This window comes from Bombus pyrosoma, linkage group LG3 (assembly GCF_014825855.1).
Source record: "Bombus pyrosoma isolate SC7728 linkage group LG3, ASM1482585v1, whole genome shotgun sequence".
NCBI classification, from domain to species: Eukaryota; Metazoa; Arthropoda; class Insecta; order Hymenoptera; family Apidae; genus Bombus; species Bombus pyrosoma.
In genome coordinates, this window is record NC_057772.1 from 583,280 (window position 1) to 600,818 (window position 17,539).

Consider the following 17,539-nt stretch of genomic DNA (forward strand, 5'->3'; position numbering starts at 1 on the left):
CGCGTCTTTCCTCCACGACGGTCGAGTCATCGATCGCGATTTAAAATGAGCACGAAACGCACCGGAACAGCTCGAATTACGACCATAGTAATATCTTAATTTAGCGACTCGACTCGGAACGTTAATTATCATCCCCGTCAGCGGCCGATTAATTACGTTCCGTTTCCTTCCCACGTGACCGCGTGTACAGCGTATTTGTCCGTCGTATAAAAGAATTTCTGCCGCGGAAAAGCTAAACTCGGACAAGAAAAGCGGAACGATGATATCTTCGTGCGACGTAGGCTGAACTTTTTACATTTGTAAAACTGGGTGTCGATGCGGAATGGTCGATGGGTATATCCTCTCGAGACTTTCTCCCCAGCTTTGTAACGAAGGAAAAGCTAACCACCTGTGCAACGCTCGAGACGGAATCGATCGATTTAACGTTTCAAACGGACAAAAATATTCAGCGAGTAAATATTCCGATCATAATTTACGTACGATTTCGTGATACTAAATTGCACGTTTTGCATACATAGGATAACGTACGGTGATAAGAGAAAGTAGCTTTTATCGTTCATCGATCCGACATACGAGGTAGTTGTAAAAAATTCTCCAAACGATAATACTTGGATTGTTATCGATATTACGTTTACGTTTCTCTATATGTACTACACATAACGTATGTGTACGTACACATACACACGCATACGTTTCAACACATAAGTTTAAAAGAAAAGATCCGCGTCTCGTACTTGATATTTTATTCTATCGTATCGTACGCGTGGAGTCCAGAGGGATTCCTCGATCAGTCTGGATCTGTCGACGAAATTAAACAAGCGCAATTAGTAACTAATTTGTCTGTTTCCTTGGACGCAGCTGTTCGCCGGGACCGCCTGCATGTTCAAGTCTCGCAACAAGGTTTGTTCTCTATCAGTGTGCCTTCGAACGTTGTGTTTGTCCCTCTAATATGCTTCCGTTCCGTGATATCGTGCCTCGTTTTGTTTTATCCCTGTGTGTTTGCGTAATTTGCACATTTTCTTCTTGTATTTTTCACACCGAAGCCTAGCTTGTACAAATTTAGAATAGTTGGACGTCAGACATGACAAGAGAACGGAACAGCTGAGACGGTCTTAATTTCGCGTTACTCGGATAACCGAAAAGGTAAAGATAATAATTTGAAAAGCATACGGAATTCGATTATATCGCAGAGGCGATAATATCTTGACGGGATCGATTCGTTTGAAAATTATTATATCGTATTGGAACGCAAGGCGTAAAACTTGGATAGAACCTTAAACCCATGTTCTCTTAATTTTTCGTTGTTAGAAATTGAATTCGCGGTGCAAAGGTTCGCGACTAATTGTTTTCTCGAGCCAGGATGACGCGGAGAAGATGGACAAACGATAAAGGAATTAGCGGGCAAAGGACCTGCGTGCTTGCCTCGCATCGTCTTTTCCGTTCGTTTCTTTCGTTGTCTGTCGAAGGATGTTGTTACTACGAACTTACCGAAACACGACTGGCTACCTCTGGTCCCTTTGACTTCCCTCGAGCCTCTTCGAGTCCCCGCGTTCCCACCTAATGCAATTTTGTCCTCGACGATCCTCGTCGTTCTTCGTGGAGTTCTGGAAGGTGCTGCTGCTGCTGCCGCAGGTCGCGTCGTTACCTGTGAAATTCGTCGTTGGAATATCGTTTGCTTGCCACGCACGTAGTTTGTACAGGCAGCCATATCGCCAGTTTCTCTTCGATTCGCGATACGGCAATGGCAGAGGTGCGATTTTCTCGACGATACGTTGGAGACGTTCGTGGAATTAGCGTGAAGCGCCGTTGTTCCAATGGAGCGCGGCTCGCGGAGAACGGGGTCGCGTATTCTCTGGCAAGCGTATTCGGGCGAAGAATCGAACGTCGTGGAAGAAGAATGCAAGTACCGATTGGCGGGATGGGGGATTTTGTTATACGCCAATGCCCAAAACCAATACTGGATTCGTGTAATTGGACGCGTTCGTTCGCGTCTGCCTGGTAATTACAGTTAACGCGATACGGCTGCGACCGCATTCACGGTTTGTTCGACCGCGATCGATCGCGGACGCGTGCTCCTCCTTCCTTAACCGTCTTGTTGTCGGAATGTTCGGTGAAAGGTTAGAAGTAGCTATACTTTCTAAGACTAGCGAAATGGTAGGAGGTTTTTGTATCGTAGGAACGGGGATTTCGTGCGATACTTTGATCGCGGATTATCGCGGAAACCCGGGAATTATAGCGAAATCTTTCAGCTCGCGGTAATGTTGGCGTTCTAAAAACACGAATCGCCAAACTGCGATCCTCGCACCAATGAAATATCATTCGTTTTAGCCGCTCCTGCGAAGACTGCAAAACCTGGATCCGCAACGCACGCGTCTATCGCTGCCACAGCTTTTCGCCCAAAGCCAAGCGGTTTGATCGTCGCAAAACGTTCGTTTCGTGAAACGCGTGTGCGGCGAGAAATTCGTTAGGGGATGATAATTGGCAAATAATGGCGTACAACGTGGCCAGTGAGGCGCGCCAAACAAATGGAAATTAATAATTTCCCATCTTCGACCTCTGTTTTCGGTCGATTCGTTCGTTCGTTTCCACCTCTGTTTCGAACGAGAAACGAATCGTGTCGAGAGAGAGAGAGAGAGAGAGAGAGAGAGAGAGACGATCTCTGGATTTCACGCGCCGCACACCGCGTTCAACGAGCTCTAATTAGTGACGTCAGCGTGTCGTGTCAGGTCAATCTACGGTATTTTAAGACAAACTGGACACGGTGCAGTCGTTGTCCAGCTTGTCGCGAGTCGCGAACCGGCAGCTCCTTTTTCTCGCGAAACGAGACCTCTTCTTTCCATCGAAATCGCTTCCAGGCCGAGAGACAACCGCTAGTCGGGGCTAATTCTTCTGCTAGTTCGATGACACGACCCGTGACACCGATAGGATCGACTGAACGCCGCCGTCTCGTCGAGTTGCTCCGGCTCCGCCGAAATGGACGTGATTCGGGGCTACGTGAGTGTCGCGAACCGTACCGCAATTATCGCATCGCACTAACTTACTTGATTAGGTATTCGCGAAATAGTTTAGAAAAAGGGTATTGTTAAAATGAAATAAAGATTCCACGTCTATGTACGCGACGCCTGTTTTCGAACTAAAAGAAAACGAGTTTCGTAATAACGAATATCTGCGATCGTCTGTTCTCTCGTTAACGAATCATTGGCATTCCGGCTTAGAAAATTCGTCAGCGACGACGAGGACAAACAACGTTCCCTCAAACGTACTCTTTTTCTGTTTTCGTCGATCGATCCTTCCAAATCGCGTGTAATATCGATGATCGAATCGTTGACAACATACCAGCGATATTAAAATCACAATGCTACGGTGTCGATAATTTTGTTCTCAGTTGGGAGACGCGATGTTCGTCGAGTTACCACGTGTTCGATTGGACGGGGGCGCACGTGCTTTTCGACAGCATTGGGGTTACGAATCACGACCGTTGGCACCACCGCCACCATTGATCGAGGAAGACGAAGCGGCGGTTGAACCAGAAACAGTGAGCCTGAGGGAAGCCAACACCGCGTCACCAATAGGTGAGTCTGTGAAACGTACGCTCAAGATTGATCTCGTTTTAAGCGGCGGCCACGTACGTGGTAGTATCTTTGATATAAATTATAATTATAACGTCAAAGTTACACGATAACACGTAACTCGTAATAACAACGAGGAAAGAGACGCGTACGCGACACAACGATCGCGACTTTGGGATCGGTTCATTTGCCGCGCAATTTCCCATAGAGGCAGAATCTTGGCCGGCTGCGCGTTTAATGGTTCCGCGCTTAATAAGCGACCAGAAAGGGTTATCGCGTTCCGCGTTGCATAACGAGAACACGGAAGCGTTTGTGTTTTTCCTCGGCTTGCAAATCGCGCGCGACTCCCCTGCAGCGTCGATGCTTTATCTCGCGACCGATACCGCGCTGTACGAAATCAAGACCACGTGGTATTAATTGCGCTTTGTCTCGGACGGTCGTCGTTGTTGCTGACAAACGCGCGTACGTTGTGCTCGTAACGAGCGGACATTGTTCGACAGGTGCAATTCCCCGAGTGCGTCAGGCCTCTCGTTGAAAGTGCACCGACGAAGAAGCCTTCCCACTCGCGTTGCCTTCGCGTTCAATTTTTAATGGCCGGCAATTAACGTGGCGTTCCAAGGATCGTGTAAATATGGAAGATACAGGATTTTATCTATAAATTGCCGCGAGTGTGTTTCGGATGGATACGGAAAGGTTGGCTGGTAAATTTAACGTAAACACGAAAGCGTGGTACCGTCCGATGGTAAACTGTAGGTGTTTTATTCTCGATTTTTACTTAAAGGCGCGATACATAGTTTTATTTGTTTCTGTGGAACGCTTAACCGTGGAACGAGAAGCTAGAATCGCATTATATCGTCGAATAGTTTCGATGCGTTTATTATCGACCCGTATCGCTAGATGGTAACGTAGGTCGCAGCGCAAAAGTTCTGCGTTATCGACAGGCTGCAGTATCGAACCGCAAGGCTGCGAGTTCTGCGTTGCAACTGCATGCGCTAGAACGCGCGTTACAGTATCCTACTAGGCCAACAACGAATAGCCAACTTCTCTCCGTGTTCCATCGGTACTTGACTTAAAAGTACGATAAACATATTCGTTAAATCTCTAAATTTCCACCAAGCAAACGAATAGTCGTTTAGAAAGCTCTCTACGTCTCCTAACTTCGAACAGAACCTCGTCGTCGCCTTCTTCGTCTTCTTCGAGAAACTTTGTATATCAAAGGCGAATAGGTTTCGCACCAGTGATATTTCGCCATTTGTCGTTCCATCCCTCGGACGACGTTTCTTGCAGGATCGAAAGCGTCCTTTTATTCTCTGCGTTGCCTCCGCGCTGTCTGGTTCGCGCTGATTTAACGCGCCGAATGGCTTTCGAGCAACTTTTTCGCGAGAATTTCTCATCTTCCGATGAATTCTAGACCGTTCGACCAATTCTCCGTGAACTTGCCTGTGACGCATAGTCGATTCTATTTCGAGGAAAGAGAAAAGAGAGAGTTTAGATCTGCCGATCTTACAGCGCGATACCCGGAGATGGCTGTTGGCGAGTTCTCGAAGGTTGCTTCGTCGTCTCGATGGCTGATATCGCGCGGATTTACGCCGAGTTCTCCCAGTTGCCCGTCAGGAACTGGATTTCTTTCCCGTATTCGCCGAACGTCGACCGTTCCCCTTTGTTCCTTTACCTCCGCGTAACTTTCTCCGAGATATGGGTCGTTTCGCGGTTGATAACGCGCGATAACGCTGTCTTGCTAAAAACAGTGAAAGGGAAGTCGATAACGAATCCGTTGGCGTACGAACGACTTAAGAAGCGGTAAACAAAAATTCAAGTTAACGTCGAGTTAAAAGCGAGTCGTCGCTTCTAAGATTCTCGTTTAAGCTGCACGGTACAAAAGTTACGACTGTTTGGATTTATCGAGGCGAAACTTTGGAACTTGGAAGCGTATCCTTAAGAGGTTGCGAATTCTGCCGCGACGATATCAACGAAGATTCGTTAATCTTTGTTTCTGGTACGATTTCTCGAGGAGACGATGCAACGTTTCTCCAGGCGGGCGAAAGAAGTGACTTTGTCGAAAAATAGATTCGTCGCGTTAGAAACGTTCAGGTTGCTTTTTACATCGGACCAAAGAGTTTGCGGAAAATTTAGAAAATAATACCGACGTTAAGAGGAAAACGTTAGTCACCGTTGCGTGTGCGTGAATCATATCACACGTATAACCTTTTTCCTGTAATCCTTCTCGATTAAGGAAAACCGTCTATTTCGTAAAAAAAAAAAAAAAAAGAAAAAGAAGGAAAAAATCCAAAAGAAAAACAGAAAATGCGTTGCGAGACTTTTTGATAAAAAAGGAAGACCAGGATATCGATATCGATTCCCTTAGCCTTAGACGAACACTCGTTTACCTTCGCAAATAACCACGTTGATGTGAATCGGAGCGGTGATTTCGAGTGACCTTCGTGACTACCCCCCGTATGTTCAGCGTAGCCTCGTAAAAGTAACGATATATCAAATATAATCGTAGGAAATAAGAATTTCAGCAGGTTTTTAACTGGATGGCCGATGTTCGAGTCACCGGTACGAAGAGAGAGGGCACGAAGGATGCAAGTTTCTTTGGGCAAACGCGTTTCTTTCTCTTTCCGTCTATTCCTTTTTGTCCGTTGCTCTCCTCGTCTCGCTCAACCACGCGCCTGATTATAATTATTATTGAAATTGCACGCCGCCCGTAATAACACGCATGTAACGGACGCGTTTCCGAGTGACGGCAATCACGCGACGCAACGGGGATTATTAATTTAAACGTAATACCACGTCGAGATCGCAGCCTGGATAAACGCGCGACCGATGCGAACGTACGTACCGTTTCGCTGGAAAACTCGATGTCGCTCGTTTCCAATCGGCAAAAACATGTACGTCCAACCGATTACGTAAATAATAGCACCTGGTGATTTTACTCTCGCGTTTTAAAAGCTCGAATTTATTACATTTCCGTCTACCTTGACTCCCGGCGTTTAAAATCGCGTCAGCCACTAGGACCGATTATCAACGATGTCAACGATATCAACGATACCCGGTGCGTATAATTTCAAAATTGTTAAATTCAAGGAGATCGAGAAGCGGAAAGAGGGACCGAACGAGGCTGTTGGATAACAACGGTATCGAGAGAACGGTGTCCGATGATCGGTCGAAAGAGTTGTCGGTCGCGATCATCGTTCAGGCATTGTCCGAGGCACCGGATATGCCTTCGCACCGGAAGAGTCGTCCTATAGCGGCGTATAGCCTCTGTACGGTTAGGTTTCTTCGTGTCGGCGCGCCGGTCCGAGGCGCGTCCGCGTTGCATGCATCGACGCACACGCGTTTTCCACCCACGTAAATGCACGGTCGCGAATGGATCTTCGCGATTGCAACATCGTGACGATTGCCGCCTGCACAACGATCCTCTATAGTCTAGAGCGTGTCTCTGGTCGGTTATGTAACAAAAGCGCCCAGCGACCCTCTTTTTCATCGTTTTGCGATCGCATCTTCTCGCAAACGCTCACGGCCGAACTCTTGAATTTTTCGTCGCCGTATCCACCGATGCCAATAAATGACAAATACCAGCGATCTGCCAATCTCTGTAGGAACGGGAGCGGCGATCGCGGGCTAGTTGCTACGATCCTTCGTAGGAAGAACGAAATCCATAGAAACCGGTGGAAAACCGTTATTCGAAAAGAACAGCGATTAGAAGTTTCTTTGGCGAGCTAATCGAGCGATTCGCATGCTCGCCGCGTATATACGCGGCGTAGTATGTACCGGAGTAGGGCGAGCGCGAACCTCGCCACCAACAACGCTTCTTCCAGTTTCCAACGATCTGAATCCGTGTTTCTTTGGACGCGAACGTCCGAACGTCGCGTCGCTTGAAAGTCGAGGCGTTTCTTTTCTTCTCTCGTATCGTGAGATAATCCTAGGGTTCGGTTGCTCGCAATACGTTTACATCGTGTAACGTAAAATAACGTTGGAAAGTGCTTTCTAGTTTGCTCTTGATACACCGTAGAAACAAAGTCCTCGACGGCGCGTTACTTCGCCTCGTTTACACCAGCGACCCTAATTTCCCTATTGTTCGTCGGGTGCACTTTTATACTTGCACAGAGACTCGTTAATTGCTGCCGCCGTTCTTTGCCGTAACGTGGAAAAGATGGCGAATCGTACTTGCTCGTGCCAAGTATCGTCCGAATTAACGAGCTCGCCGAAACTTTTTCCGTAAACTCCGTTTAACCGTTAAGCCCAGCCGACCGTGACACTATACGCGCGCTTATCTAATTGAATTTTCATTTCGCCAATATTACATCGCGTTAATTCGTGGAAATTATACCCGTTCACGCAAATGCCATAGACGTATCTACGATAGGATCGGTTACGGAGTGGTTGCGGTGTTAATCGTACGAGTACATCTACCACGATACTTTGCCACAGTTGCGTCGTTTCGATAATTTCGATCGCAACGAAACGCGAAAGCTGTAAGAATAAGAAATCTATCGGCGACTTTGCGTATCGGAGAATGGATAAATAATACGCGCAGTCTTCTTTGTTTCGTTGCACGAGTTCACAGGGCAACGATCCACCGACGATGATTTGCAATCGTCGTTTCACGCTCAGTTTGATCCGTTCGTTTATTTTGGAAAAACAACTTACCGTCAGGCGGGCCACTCTTATCGTCGCCGACAACCGCATATCCTCGACCGGACTATCCCAAGACGCAGATTCACCAACGTGGACGGTAGTCGGCCTCAGCCCGTCCTCCACAATTTAATCGTCCGCGCGAGAAGGACACGGGTAGCGATACGGGTGTTCCATGCCGATGTTCCATCTAGGATGCGGTTGCGCGATTATGACGTGATATTCGACCGTTTTAGCCGATAACTTTTGGTGCTATGTAGTGAAATCGAAATAGTTTTGGAGAACTCGGATGCGAAAAAGTTTATCCTTTTCTGTGAATTGGTCTCTTCCGTGGCATATCGGTCGAACTTCTCGAACTTCGAGATTCGAGATTACGAGATAACTTGCTCGTTTACAGCCTAAACTTTGGCGACAGCGATAGCCTGCTTGAAAAATGTTAAAATGTAAGATATTATTTCGATAGGAAGGAAGAGCATATTTATCCTAACCGAAGAAAACCGACGACGTCCGACGTTCTTTCGAAAGAAACGCCAACCGTCTTTTACGCTAGCGAACCTGCCGATCTAAGAACGATCGGCGTGCGAGCGTCGAACACGGTTTTCCAGGGCAGCCGGTAAAATCGTCGCGACGTTTCGCTCGATTTTCCTAGAGTCGTGTCCCCACCGTCCTCGATTCCGCAGCAGCCGATTGGCGGCGGAAGGTTAACGCGCGGTCGGCTCCTCCGCGTGGAAAGAGCTGTTCGCGGCGGATGCGATAAAAGTGCCGCCGCTGCTCTCGTCCTCGTGCGTTTGCCTCGCGACGATAGAATCGCGTTCGTGTCGGCAAACGATGGTCGCTCGCTCGTGAAATCGCACTCGCGGATAAAAATCCGCCGCTTCTCCCTGTGACCGCTTCCGCTTCGTTCGTCGCTGGTTGTCCGGACGATCGGCTGCGGCTCGTCGCTGCCGACCTGGTACTCGCGTTCGTCTCTCTGTCCGTCTGTGTGGCTCGAGCCGACCGTGCTTGGTGAATCGAACGGGAGCAACCCTGGTCCAAGGCGAACCGCGAACTAATTATGGAGCTGTCGCGAGTCCACGGATCGCCTAATTGCGTTGGGAAGCAGCGAAATACTCGCTGATTCGCTGATTCGCTGATCACAGTCCGATCCGATGCGACGCGATGGTTCGCCTCGAACTACTTACCATCTACTACCATCTGCCACCATCTGCCACTATTTACCAGCGAGCAGCCCGATGAGGTCTCTTCCAGTGGATTCGTAGTTTCGTACAAGCGGGACAAGACGAACGAGTAGTTTGAACGTAATCGCGATCGCGAAGTGCACTTTTCTTAGTTTTCCTGTTCAAACGGGACTCGTTTTTCAGCGTCGTACGATCGCAAAGTGTTTTTCGGTTGGAACGAGTCGAACCGGTTGACGAACCTCCGACAATGTCGTTGCTAATTGTCGGTAGATAATGACGCTTCGTTATCGGACGAAAGCGTCGATTAACCTAGTTTGCCGGGACGCGCGATCCTATTGGAAAATCGGTCAGGAAGAATCGTGTTCGTTGTGTGCCGTTGCCTCGCCTCGTGGCTCTGCGACGATAAGTCGATTGGTAATTGATGTTCGCGATGAGTCGTAAGAAGGTGTGGAATTCTATAGTGCGTCGCAAGAGGAAAAACCACTTGGATCTCAGTGGCAAAGAAGAGAGCGACGCGGGTAGCGTTTGTAAGTGACGGGACCGTGCTATGCTTTCTTTCTTGTCTCGCTTGCCTTCCTATTTCCAATGCTTGGCATTTGCGTCAACGACAAGTATATCGCTTTGGTTTTTCGATGGTCGGTTAACGTTTATGTAGTCGGAACGCTCGCCTTAAATTCGCGTTACCCTCGGTACGTACGCATCTCTCGGACGATCATCGAAATGCTTGGATTCGAGAGACTAGTTGAATAGAACATTACGATTATACATTAAAAGATATTATTAAAGCTTCCTTTGAGTAGAATTTATCATGACGTCGCGTAAATAAAACTGCGAAAAATAAATGTCAATGTTCTTATGTTTTTACTGATATAAACTCAAATGAATCACATTTCCGCTTTTACGTTCAGGCTTTTCGTTGACACATCGTATTTACGCAAGACAGGATACGAAGAAATATCAGACTCGCATTGCGCATCTGGAAATATTTTCGGTTTTCGAGCCGCGTTACGAAACCATATTAATAGCTGGAAAAATCGTTTCTTTGATGTTTAGCGGTAACGAAATAAGCACGTTATAGTTGCGAGTTTAGAATCGTAAAATTTCAACCTGGTCGGATAAAGTACCGGTTAGTTTGAAAACGAAACTATCTGTTTTCCAAATAACAACGTCGATGATGAAGTCGATAGATGTTTCGAACGTCGTTACACCGCGTTTATCGATGTTTCCTGTACCGTCTTCTGCATTTTTCTTCGCTTCCTTTCGTTTCAGCTTTCTCTGCGCGATTTTTCGGCTTCCCTCCGCTTTTGCGCTAAACGTCTATATCATATACGTGGTGAAAACCTCTCTATGTAGCTGTAGCGATTGCCAATTACGGGGTATGATCGTTAATCGTGGAAACGGCAAGTATGATTCGGTATTTTTGCGGAAATGGAAACCGCAACCTGTTGGTCTCGCGTCGTTAAATGCTGCAAGCTATTTCCTAAAGAAATACGCGTGTGTGTGTGTGTGTTTTCACGCGCATCACTTCGCTTGGTAATTTAGCATGAAATCAGCGATTCGTAACGACGTAAAGCTTCGCTATCGATGAATCTCCCGTTGCGTAGCAGGGTATTATAGATTACGTTTAATTAGAATTGCTTCAAACGCGTATGTATTTTTTTCGTGGATTACTCGTTTTTAACGGTATCGCGCTTTACATCCTCTAACTCGATCGATCTAAAGATCTAAAGGAACTAAAGGAACTAATCGCCAGAAATCGCCGTTAATTTAATCGGTTGACAAAGTTGTCGACCGTTAAGCGGCGATACAATTTTTACGATCGCTCGTTGTAATGGCTAAGAAGAGCGAGGGAAAAGTGTAGCTTCCCATTTGTAATTTTACGATTTCTGCGTCTTCCGCAGAGGCTCGAGCTCGCAGCTAGCGGAAAGTCTTTTGGTAAGATTTCTACGGTGGGAAAACGAAAGAACGGCGTGGCGCGTGCGACGAAAGAGTGGACGGTGCGAAAAGAAAAGGGTGAACGAGGGTCTGGCGACATCTGCTGAAACATCGTACGGGAGTAGAAAGGCGGGTCGCGGAGGCGAGAAACAGCGATCGAAGGGCGTGCTCGTTGAACGGAGACGAGAAACGATGGAACGGAGAGTGGTTGGAAGCGCGGCAGGGCATGATAGAGGGAAGCGGCGCGAGAAACGCCGACACCGGAGGATCTTAATTGAAACGTCCGTGCGTTTAATTAAAAATCACTGTCGGTTGCGATCCCGCGGTGAAATCGCTGTCCGAGTTAGCCTTCGGGGATTGGCGCTCGCTCGTCTCTCTATCGACAGACGCGTTTGCATCCGTTTTGCCGATAAATTCCGAATACCGTCGACGAAACGTTTCGTCTTCTCGACGCTGTTATCGAACCAGCGTCTTAACGCGGCAAATTCCTCGGAAACGCAGAGTTTGATCCGGTCTCGAATACGCAAAGTCTAGCTTCGATTTACGAAGTTGTTGTTCGGTTCGGTGCTGTTCGCTGATCGTCCCGGCATCGGAAGATCGAGTTCCAGAGCGCTTTTGCGCAAGGTCGAAAGGGGGAAGAAGAATAAAAGGACGAGGTTAGAACGCGGTGGTCGGTGCTTTGGTAACTCAAGGAGACAATGCTGGCCGTAACACGATCTGACGCTGCTTCGCTTCGGTTACACGGGGTATAACTTAACCACCGGGCTATGTATATTCTTGCTTAATCGCGACTACAACGCCACGGCTTGCTCGCCTCGAACTCGATTAGCTGACGCCACGGCGCACGGGTTTCAACCGGACTAATTGCTCCGCGAACCAATTCGACTCGGGACAATCGTACCAAGGACAAGCGTCGAAGAGCTGGCAAAAGTTTTAGTTGCGTATCGATGTAGATCGATTTTAAGGGATAGACCGTGTAATCCGCGGCTACAGTCGATCCTCTGTACCGATATTAATAATTTGAACAAGTCGTTCAAATAGGCCAAATAACATTAGATTTCTGTAGGTATAGGTTCGTAAGATAGTCGCGAGAGACGTAGGAACGTCAGAAGTAGTCAATTATTACTGGCTGATCGAACTATCAATGCCATTGATTTTGAAGGAAATAGCGAGCCGGACGTTGTGCCGTGCCAACGGAGGTATCGTCTTATCGGACGTTGGGTTAGGTGTGCATCCTTTGCTCCTCCTACGTTGTCGCATGACTCAACCTCCTTGTACGGCCAGCGTGAATACCCTGACGCTACACGCAGCAAATGCATCGTAGTTACCACGCTGATGGCCTTTTCTCATTACGTGCCACGCCTTTGCTCCTTCCTTCTCTGCTATCCCCGCTCGCTGCTCCTTCCGAACGAGCTTTATTAGCAGTTTTCTATTAACCGCTCTCACGCTCTATCGCATAATTTGTCACAGTGGCGCGTACGTAATGTAGGGCGCAAACTTGCAATATGATTTATACGTAAGTCTATTTCACGAACGTCTAAAGAGCCTGCTAACTAATTTATATCTTAACGAAGTATATCAATTATCCTTCGCGAGACGTTCTTAGTCTCGACGCGAAAGGAACCGACCAAGTTTCATCGATCGACCTGTTTCTCTCTATTCCTCGCCCGCCTCTTGTCCGGAATACGCGGTTATTAGTTCCGAAGCGTTGAAAGTTGTTGGAATAAACGGAAACTGGATCGCGGAAGAAAGTTTTATCGCGCGTCAGTCGACGAGAGTCTAGAAACGTAATATCTCGAGTTGGCTCGTCTCAGGAGCGAAGGAATCGTAAGGTGTTTAGGCGCCTTTGGCGTGCCATCTTCTCTATTAATTAGAAGCGATATCGACGCGACAAGATGGGCGATAAAAGGCACGGCACGTTCCCGAAAGCGCTTATGGAAAACTCGACGGAGGAGCGAAGGACCCCGTTCGCGTCCGCGACAAAAGTCGAAACTGTTTCTCTTAGCGCGCGATACAGAGCGAAATAACTGTAACGCGATGAGAACGAGCGCGAATTCGATCGAATTGAGTCCACTAGCGCAGACGAACGAACGTTTAGACGTTAGACGCTTTGATCGCCTGTGTACACTGCAGCTGCATCTACGATGCGCGCACCGCGAACGAGATAGGCTTACGGACGCGTGTTTCCGTGTTTCGCGGCTCTTTTATCTCTCGCAGTTACAGTGGCTCTCACTTTGAACGAACGCTGGCGCTGTTCGCGTGAATGGAACTCGATGCGAATCGGGCGAAAAATTTTCGCCACCAAAGATGTTACTCTTTCTTTCTTTTTCCGTAAAATCGGCGAACTGAACAAAGTTGGCGAAAGCTGGTCAAAGTGTTTACGTCGATATGTACAAAATAATCGTTACTCTTAAAATACTTGTTACTTATTATCTCGCCATTCCGCGTAATTTCCAACGTAACTGTACATAATTTTTGCTTGGAACTTTTAGCTTCATTCTATTTCGTTGGCCTATTCTTATTTCACAAATGTCACGCTAATCTTTTATCGCAGCTTTCCTTTCGTGTTTCTTTGTCTTATTTCGCGCAAACAAACGTTCTGCGTTCCTTTGGGTTCTTTTAGAAATTTTGCTTAATTTAATCGATCTAACTACGCTATAAATGTAATTCTGTTGAAATGATTGTAATGTTTATATAGCGCTATTGCTAAGAAGGGTATCCACCCTTCCAAGAAGAGGGTTGCAACAGAGACATACTTTGGATCCCGAATTGTCCTCGTTAAGCGAACACGATTCCAATCGTCTTATCGTGGAGCGTAAGTGGGACATTCAGAACATTAGCTTTTCTCTTTCTTTATCTTTTTAATTGTAAGTACGATACTAGGGTATTGATAGATTCAACAACTTCCTTCTTTTTCATACAATCTTCTTAATTCCTTGTTCCACGATGTGCGTATCTGTTTTTAATTCTTCGTTCGACGCGAAGATTGCGATGTAAAGATGTTTTGATCCCGTTAAATCCTGTTAAATCCGACATGATCTTAAATACGATTCTTTCGTTCTACGTATATTCCTTTTTCTTAGCGCGTTTCTTAATTGCGTGCGATACAAGCCTTGCAGAATCGAACATTGACTGTATCTGCATAAACTTGAATGATATAGTTAATCGTATAGTTAAGTTACGAGAAGCATGCTGTAGCGAAGGATACTCACTTTGCATCTGATTATTGTATTTGGAACGTAGGAAAATTAAAATAGCTGTAGTCGAGTACCGAACGAATGTTAAATAACATTGATAAATAGATATCGTGGTATCGTAAAAAATGTACACGATCGAGCATGAACGTATTTTCTATTCCATCGTTTCCAGCTGCATTCGTCGTTTTAAGATTTCCAAATTATTCGCTGTACTTTCGATAGAAATTTTCCGCACATCCCGGTAATCTATTTCGGAAACCAACCGGAGCGTATCGTCACCAAATAACTCCCCTATAAAACCATCCTTCCGCGATACACTTTGCTCCTTCCAAATCTAAAAGAACTTCTTCCTGAAATCGACAAACAACGTGCCGACCTACTTCCTCGCCGGGTTCCACGTCGGGTTTCAAACTCGATAAAAGCTGCGAAAAATCGATAGAACGAAAATCCTTCGACGTCTAATTCTCCTCTACTTTCGACTTACCCGCGCTCCTAATCTTATCTTCTTCGAACGTTTCGTCTCGAGTGAAACGGAAAGAAAACGGCTTCAAACGAAAAAAGAGAACGAAAAAGGGACAGAGAGAGAGAGAACCGATCTGTGCGTGTGTTTCTTTCGCGGTTTCCTTGGTCCATGGAGCGCGTGGAAACAGTTTTTCGTCTGTTTACGCGAGAAGATCCGCGCGTTTGGAGACGGGCCAGCGATATTTTTACGTTTCTCCATTCTCGATTGGCGGAAACTGGCGCAACGGAACCGCAATACGGACCGAACCGAGCCGTTCCAGGAAGTAAGAAACTTCCTTGGAATCCGGATTTCCACGCGACGGCAAAAGGAATTTCTCTCGGCCCTGGCATTCGTATTCCACTCGCACGTCGACCGACCCATATTCCTCGCCGTTTCGAATTTCAGCTGCCGATGCGACGTCGATGTCGAACAACCTTGGTTTCTTGACGTTTTTACGTAATACCCAGCAAATAGCTTTTCCATGGATTCCTTTTTGGCCGAGTCCCCGACGATGTAGAGAGCTTATCGTTGGCCTGGTTTCTAGTAGCTGGGGATAATCTATCTTGAACGGGGCGTTAGCAACGTGCGGCTCGATGTTCCTGTACGATCTTTTGCTATTAACCCTCCTTTGACTCTTCCGTCAATTTAGCGGATCGTAGAGACTATAAAAACACGATATGTTCTGTAGGTCGCTTTATTATTTAAAGAATTATTAGTGCAAATACATTTTTCCTCGCAGAAACAGAATAGGTAAGTACCGAAACCGGCGTACGAAATCTCTACGTATGTATCCAAACAAAAAATTGGTAATATCGCAAAAATTTCTCTACTCGTATCGTTTCTACTTTGAGTCTTTCGCTTGTGCCCGACGCGAGCAATCTTACAAAAATCAGTATATATTATGATTGATATACGCAACACATACTTACCCCTTTTTCGTATATGTATTTACATATGCATGTAAGAATTCGAAGGTCCAAGTTTGCCAAAACCTATGAGAAATTCGATCGAATTATGAGGTTAAACGTTTCGCTATTTTAAACACTTTTAAGTGTCATTTCTTTGGAGAACTATGTCGTTACGAGTTATCGTTGACCCATTTTTCGTATCTCTTAGTATGCATATGCGTGAAGATACGATACTAGCAAAAGTTATTCGTGTTGATAGTCGTTCACATTTCGCGCAGTTCGCTGTGTTCGCTCTTATTATCTTCCTTGCCTTTTTCAACATTCCTTTTTCCACTCTAATTATTCATTCAGATTGTCGCTACTATTTCATTCAGGCTGTGAAACAGGCTATTCCTCTGATGACTTCAATTTTTACGGTCGTTGAAATATACTTCTCTTCTAGTATTATATATTCGAAGTTTCATGGAATTAATTATAGAAACGTTTGTAACTACGTATATATATGTCGGGTTAACGTTGGAATTTTTGGCGTTCGACGAATCTTCGCTCGAATTGACCATCGTGGTTATGTATTCTAGCTGATGGTTATTGGTACCGAGGTTATGATTACAAGAGGTTACAGGTAATAACGGCAATCGGACAAACGTGATGTCGATGACAATGAATTTAGGTTCGATACGAATCCACAGCCACGGGAAGACGAATCCGATGTGATCCACGATCCTGGTGTGACCCAACGTACAAGTCATACATCTCTCAATAACTAACTCGATAACTAACTCACTAACTCAATAACTAACTACATCGCTAACTCGGTAACTCCCCCGCAGTCTAAATGGAACTGCCCTTATATATAGTCCTCTCCCCGCCTCTCGGATCAATCTTTGTTTGCAAGGAGAGCTGTATAATTATTCCATACCTCTGTTATTTACACGTCCCTCCCGTGACCGTGGCTACGTTCGGTGACTCGTTATGTCACTTCGAGCTCAAGCCCATCGTCATTAACCTTGTGTAATCCATCCAACTATTTTTTAGTTTTATTACTTAAGTGTAGCTATAATAAAAGTCTGGCCTAGGGTATTGGGGGTTTTCCCAACATATATATGTCGGAGATGTAGAGACATCGAGCATTTCTTTTGGAATACTTGGCCTCGAGGTGTCGCAACTGGTCGCTGAACGTAGCCACGATCACGGGATGAACGTTTTAACCCGACAGAAGAAGTACCGATATTGAGAGACACGCTGTATTAACGGACAAGCCCCGGCCAGGAGCAATGTCGGCTCTATGCAGGTCTGCCTAGCAACGGCGCCTGCAATTTTGTTGATATTCCTAATCAATATGTAATTGACAAATGAGATCCAGGCAGTCTTTTATTGTGATCTCCTTGGAGAGTTTACTGATATCGGGGAGTCGGTCTTGAAGATACCGAGTAACACAGCTAACGTTATTTGCGATTCAGAGAAAATATAATCTATTGTACAAGGTGTTTCCCGTTACCGTGGATTCGTTTGAACCCAAGAATATTGTTAAAAGCTGTAATATAATTTAGTTGAGTTAAACAATGGTTAATCCAAATGAAGAAATGATACGCACCAAAAATTCTAATGATAA

General features: G+C 46.1%; 1 protein-coding gene across 14 annotated transcripts in view; it reads left to right on the top strand.

The window, feature by feature from the left end:
• The window catches only part of LOC122565716 (ras GTPase-activating protein raskol), a 259,030-nt gene that overhangs the window by 108,548 nt on the left and 132,943 nt on the right, over positions 1 to 17,539 (top strand). For 4 of the 14 annotated variants that reach the window (XM_043721976.1, XM_043721979.1, XM_043721971.1 and 1 more), the window contains 3 exons: positions 859 to 900; positions 3,386 to 3,572; positions 14,019 to 14,135. The exons of 2 other annotated variants lie outside the window; for them this stretch is intronic. In XM_043721976.1, coding sequence (XP_043577911.1) covers positions 859 to 900; positions 3,386 to 3,572; positions 14,019 to 14,135 — 346 coding nt within the window. Of the gene's footprint in view, positions 1 to 858; positions 901 to 3,385; positions 3,573 to 7,504; positions 9,913 to 14,018; positions 14,136 to 17,539 lie in introns of those variants that run through there. 8 more of the 14 variants (XM_043721977.1, XM_043721980.1, XM_043721972.1 and 5 more) reach the window with 5 other exon arrangements.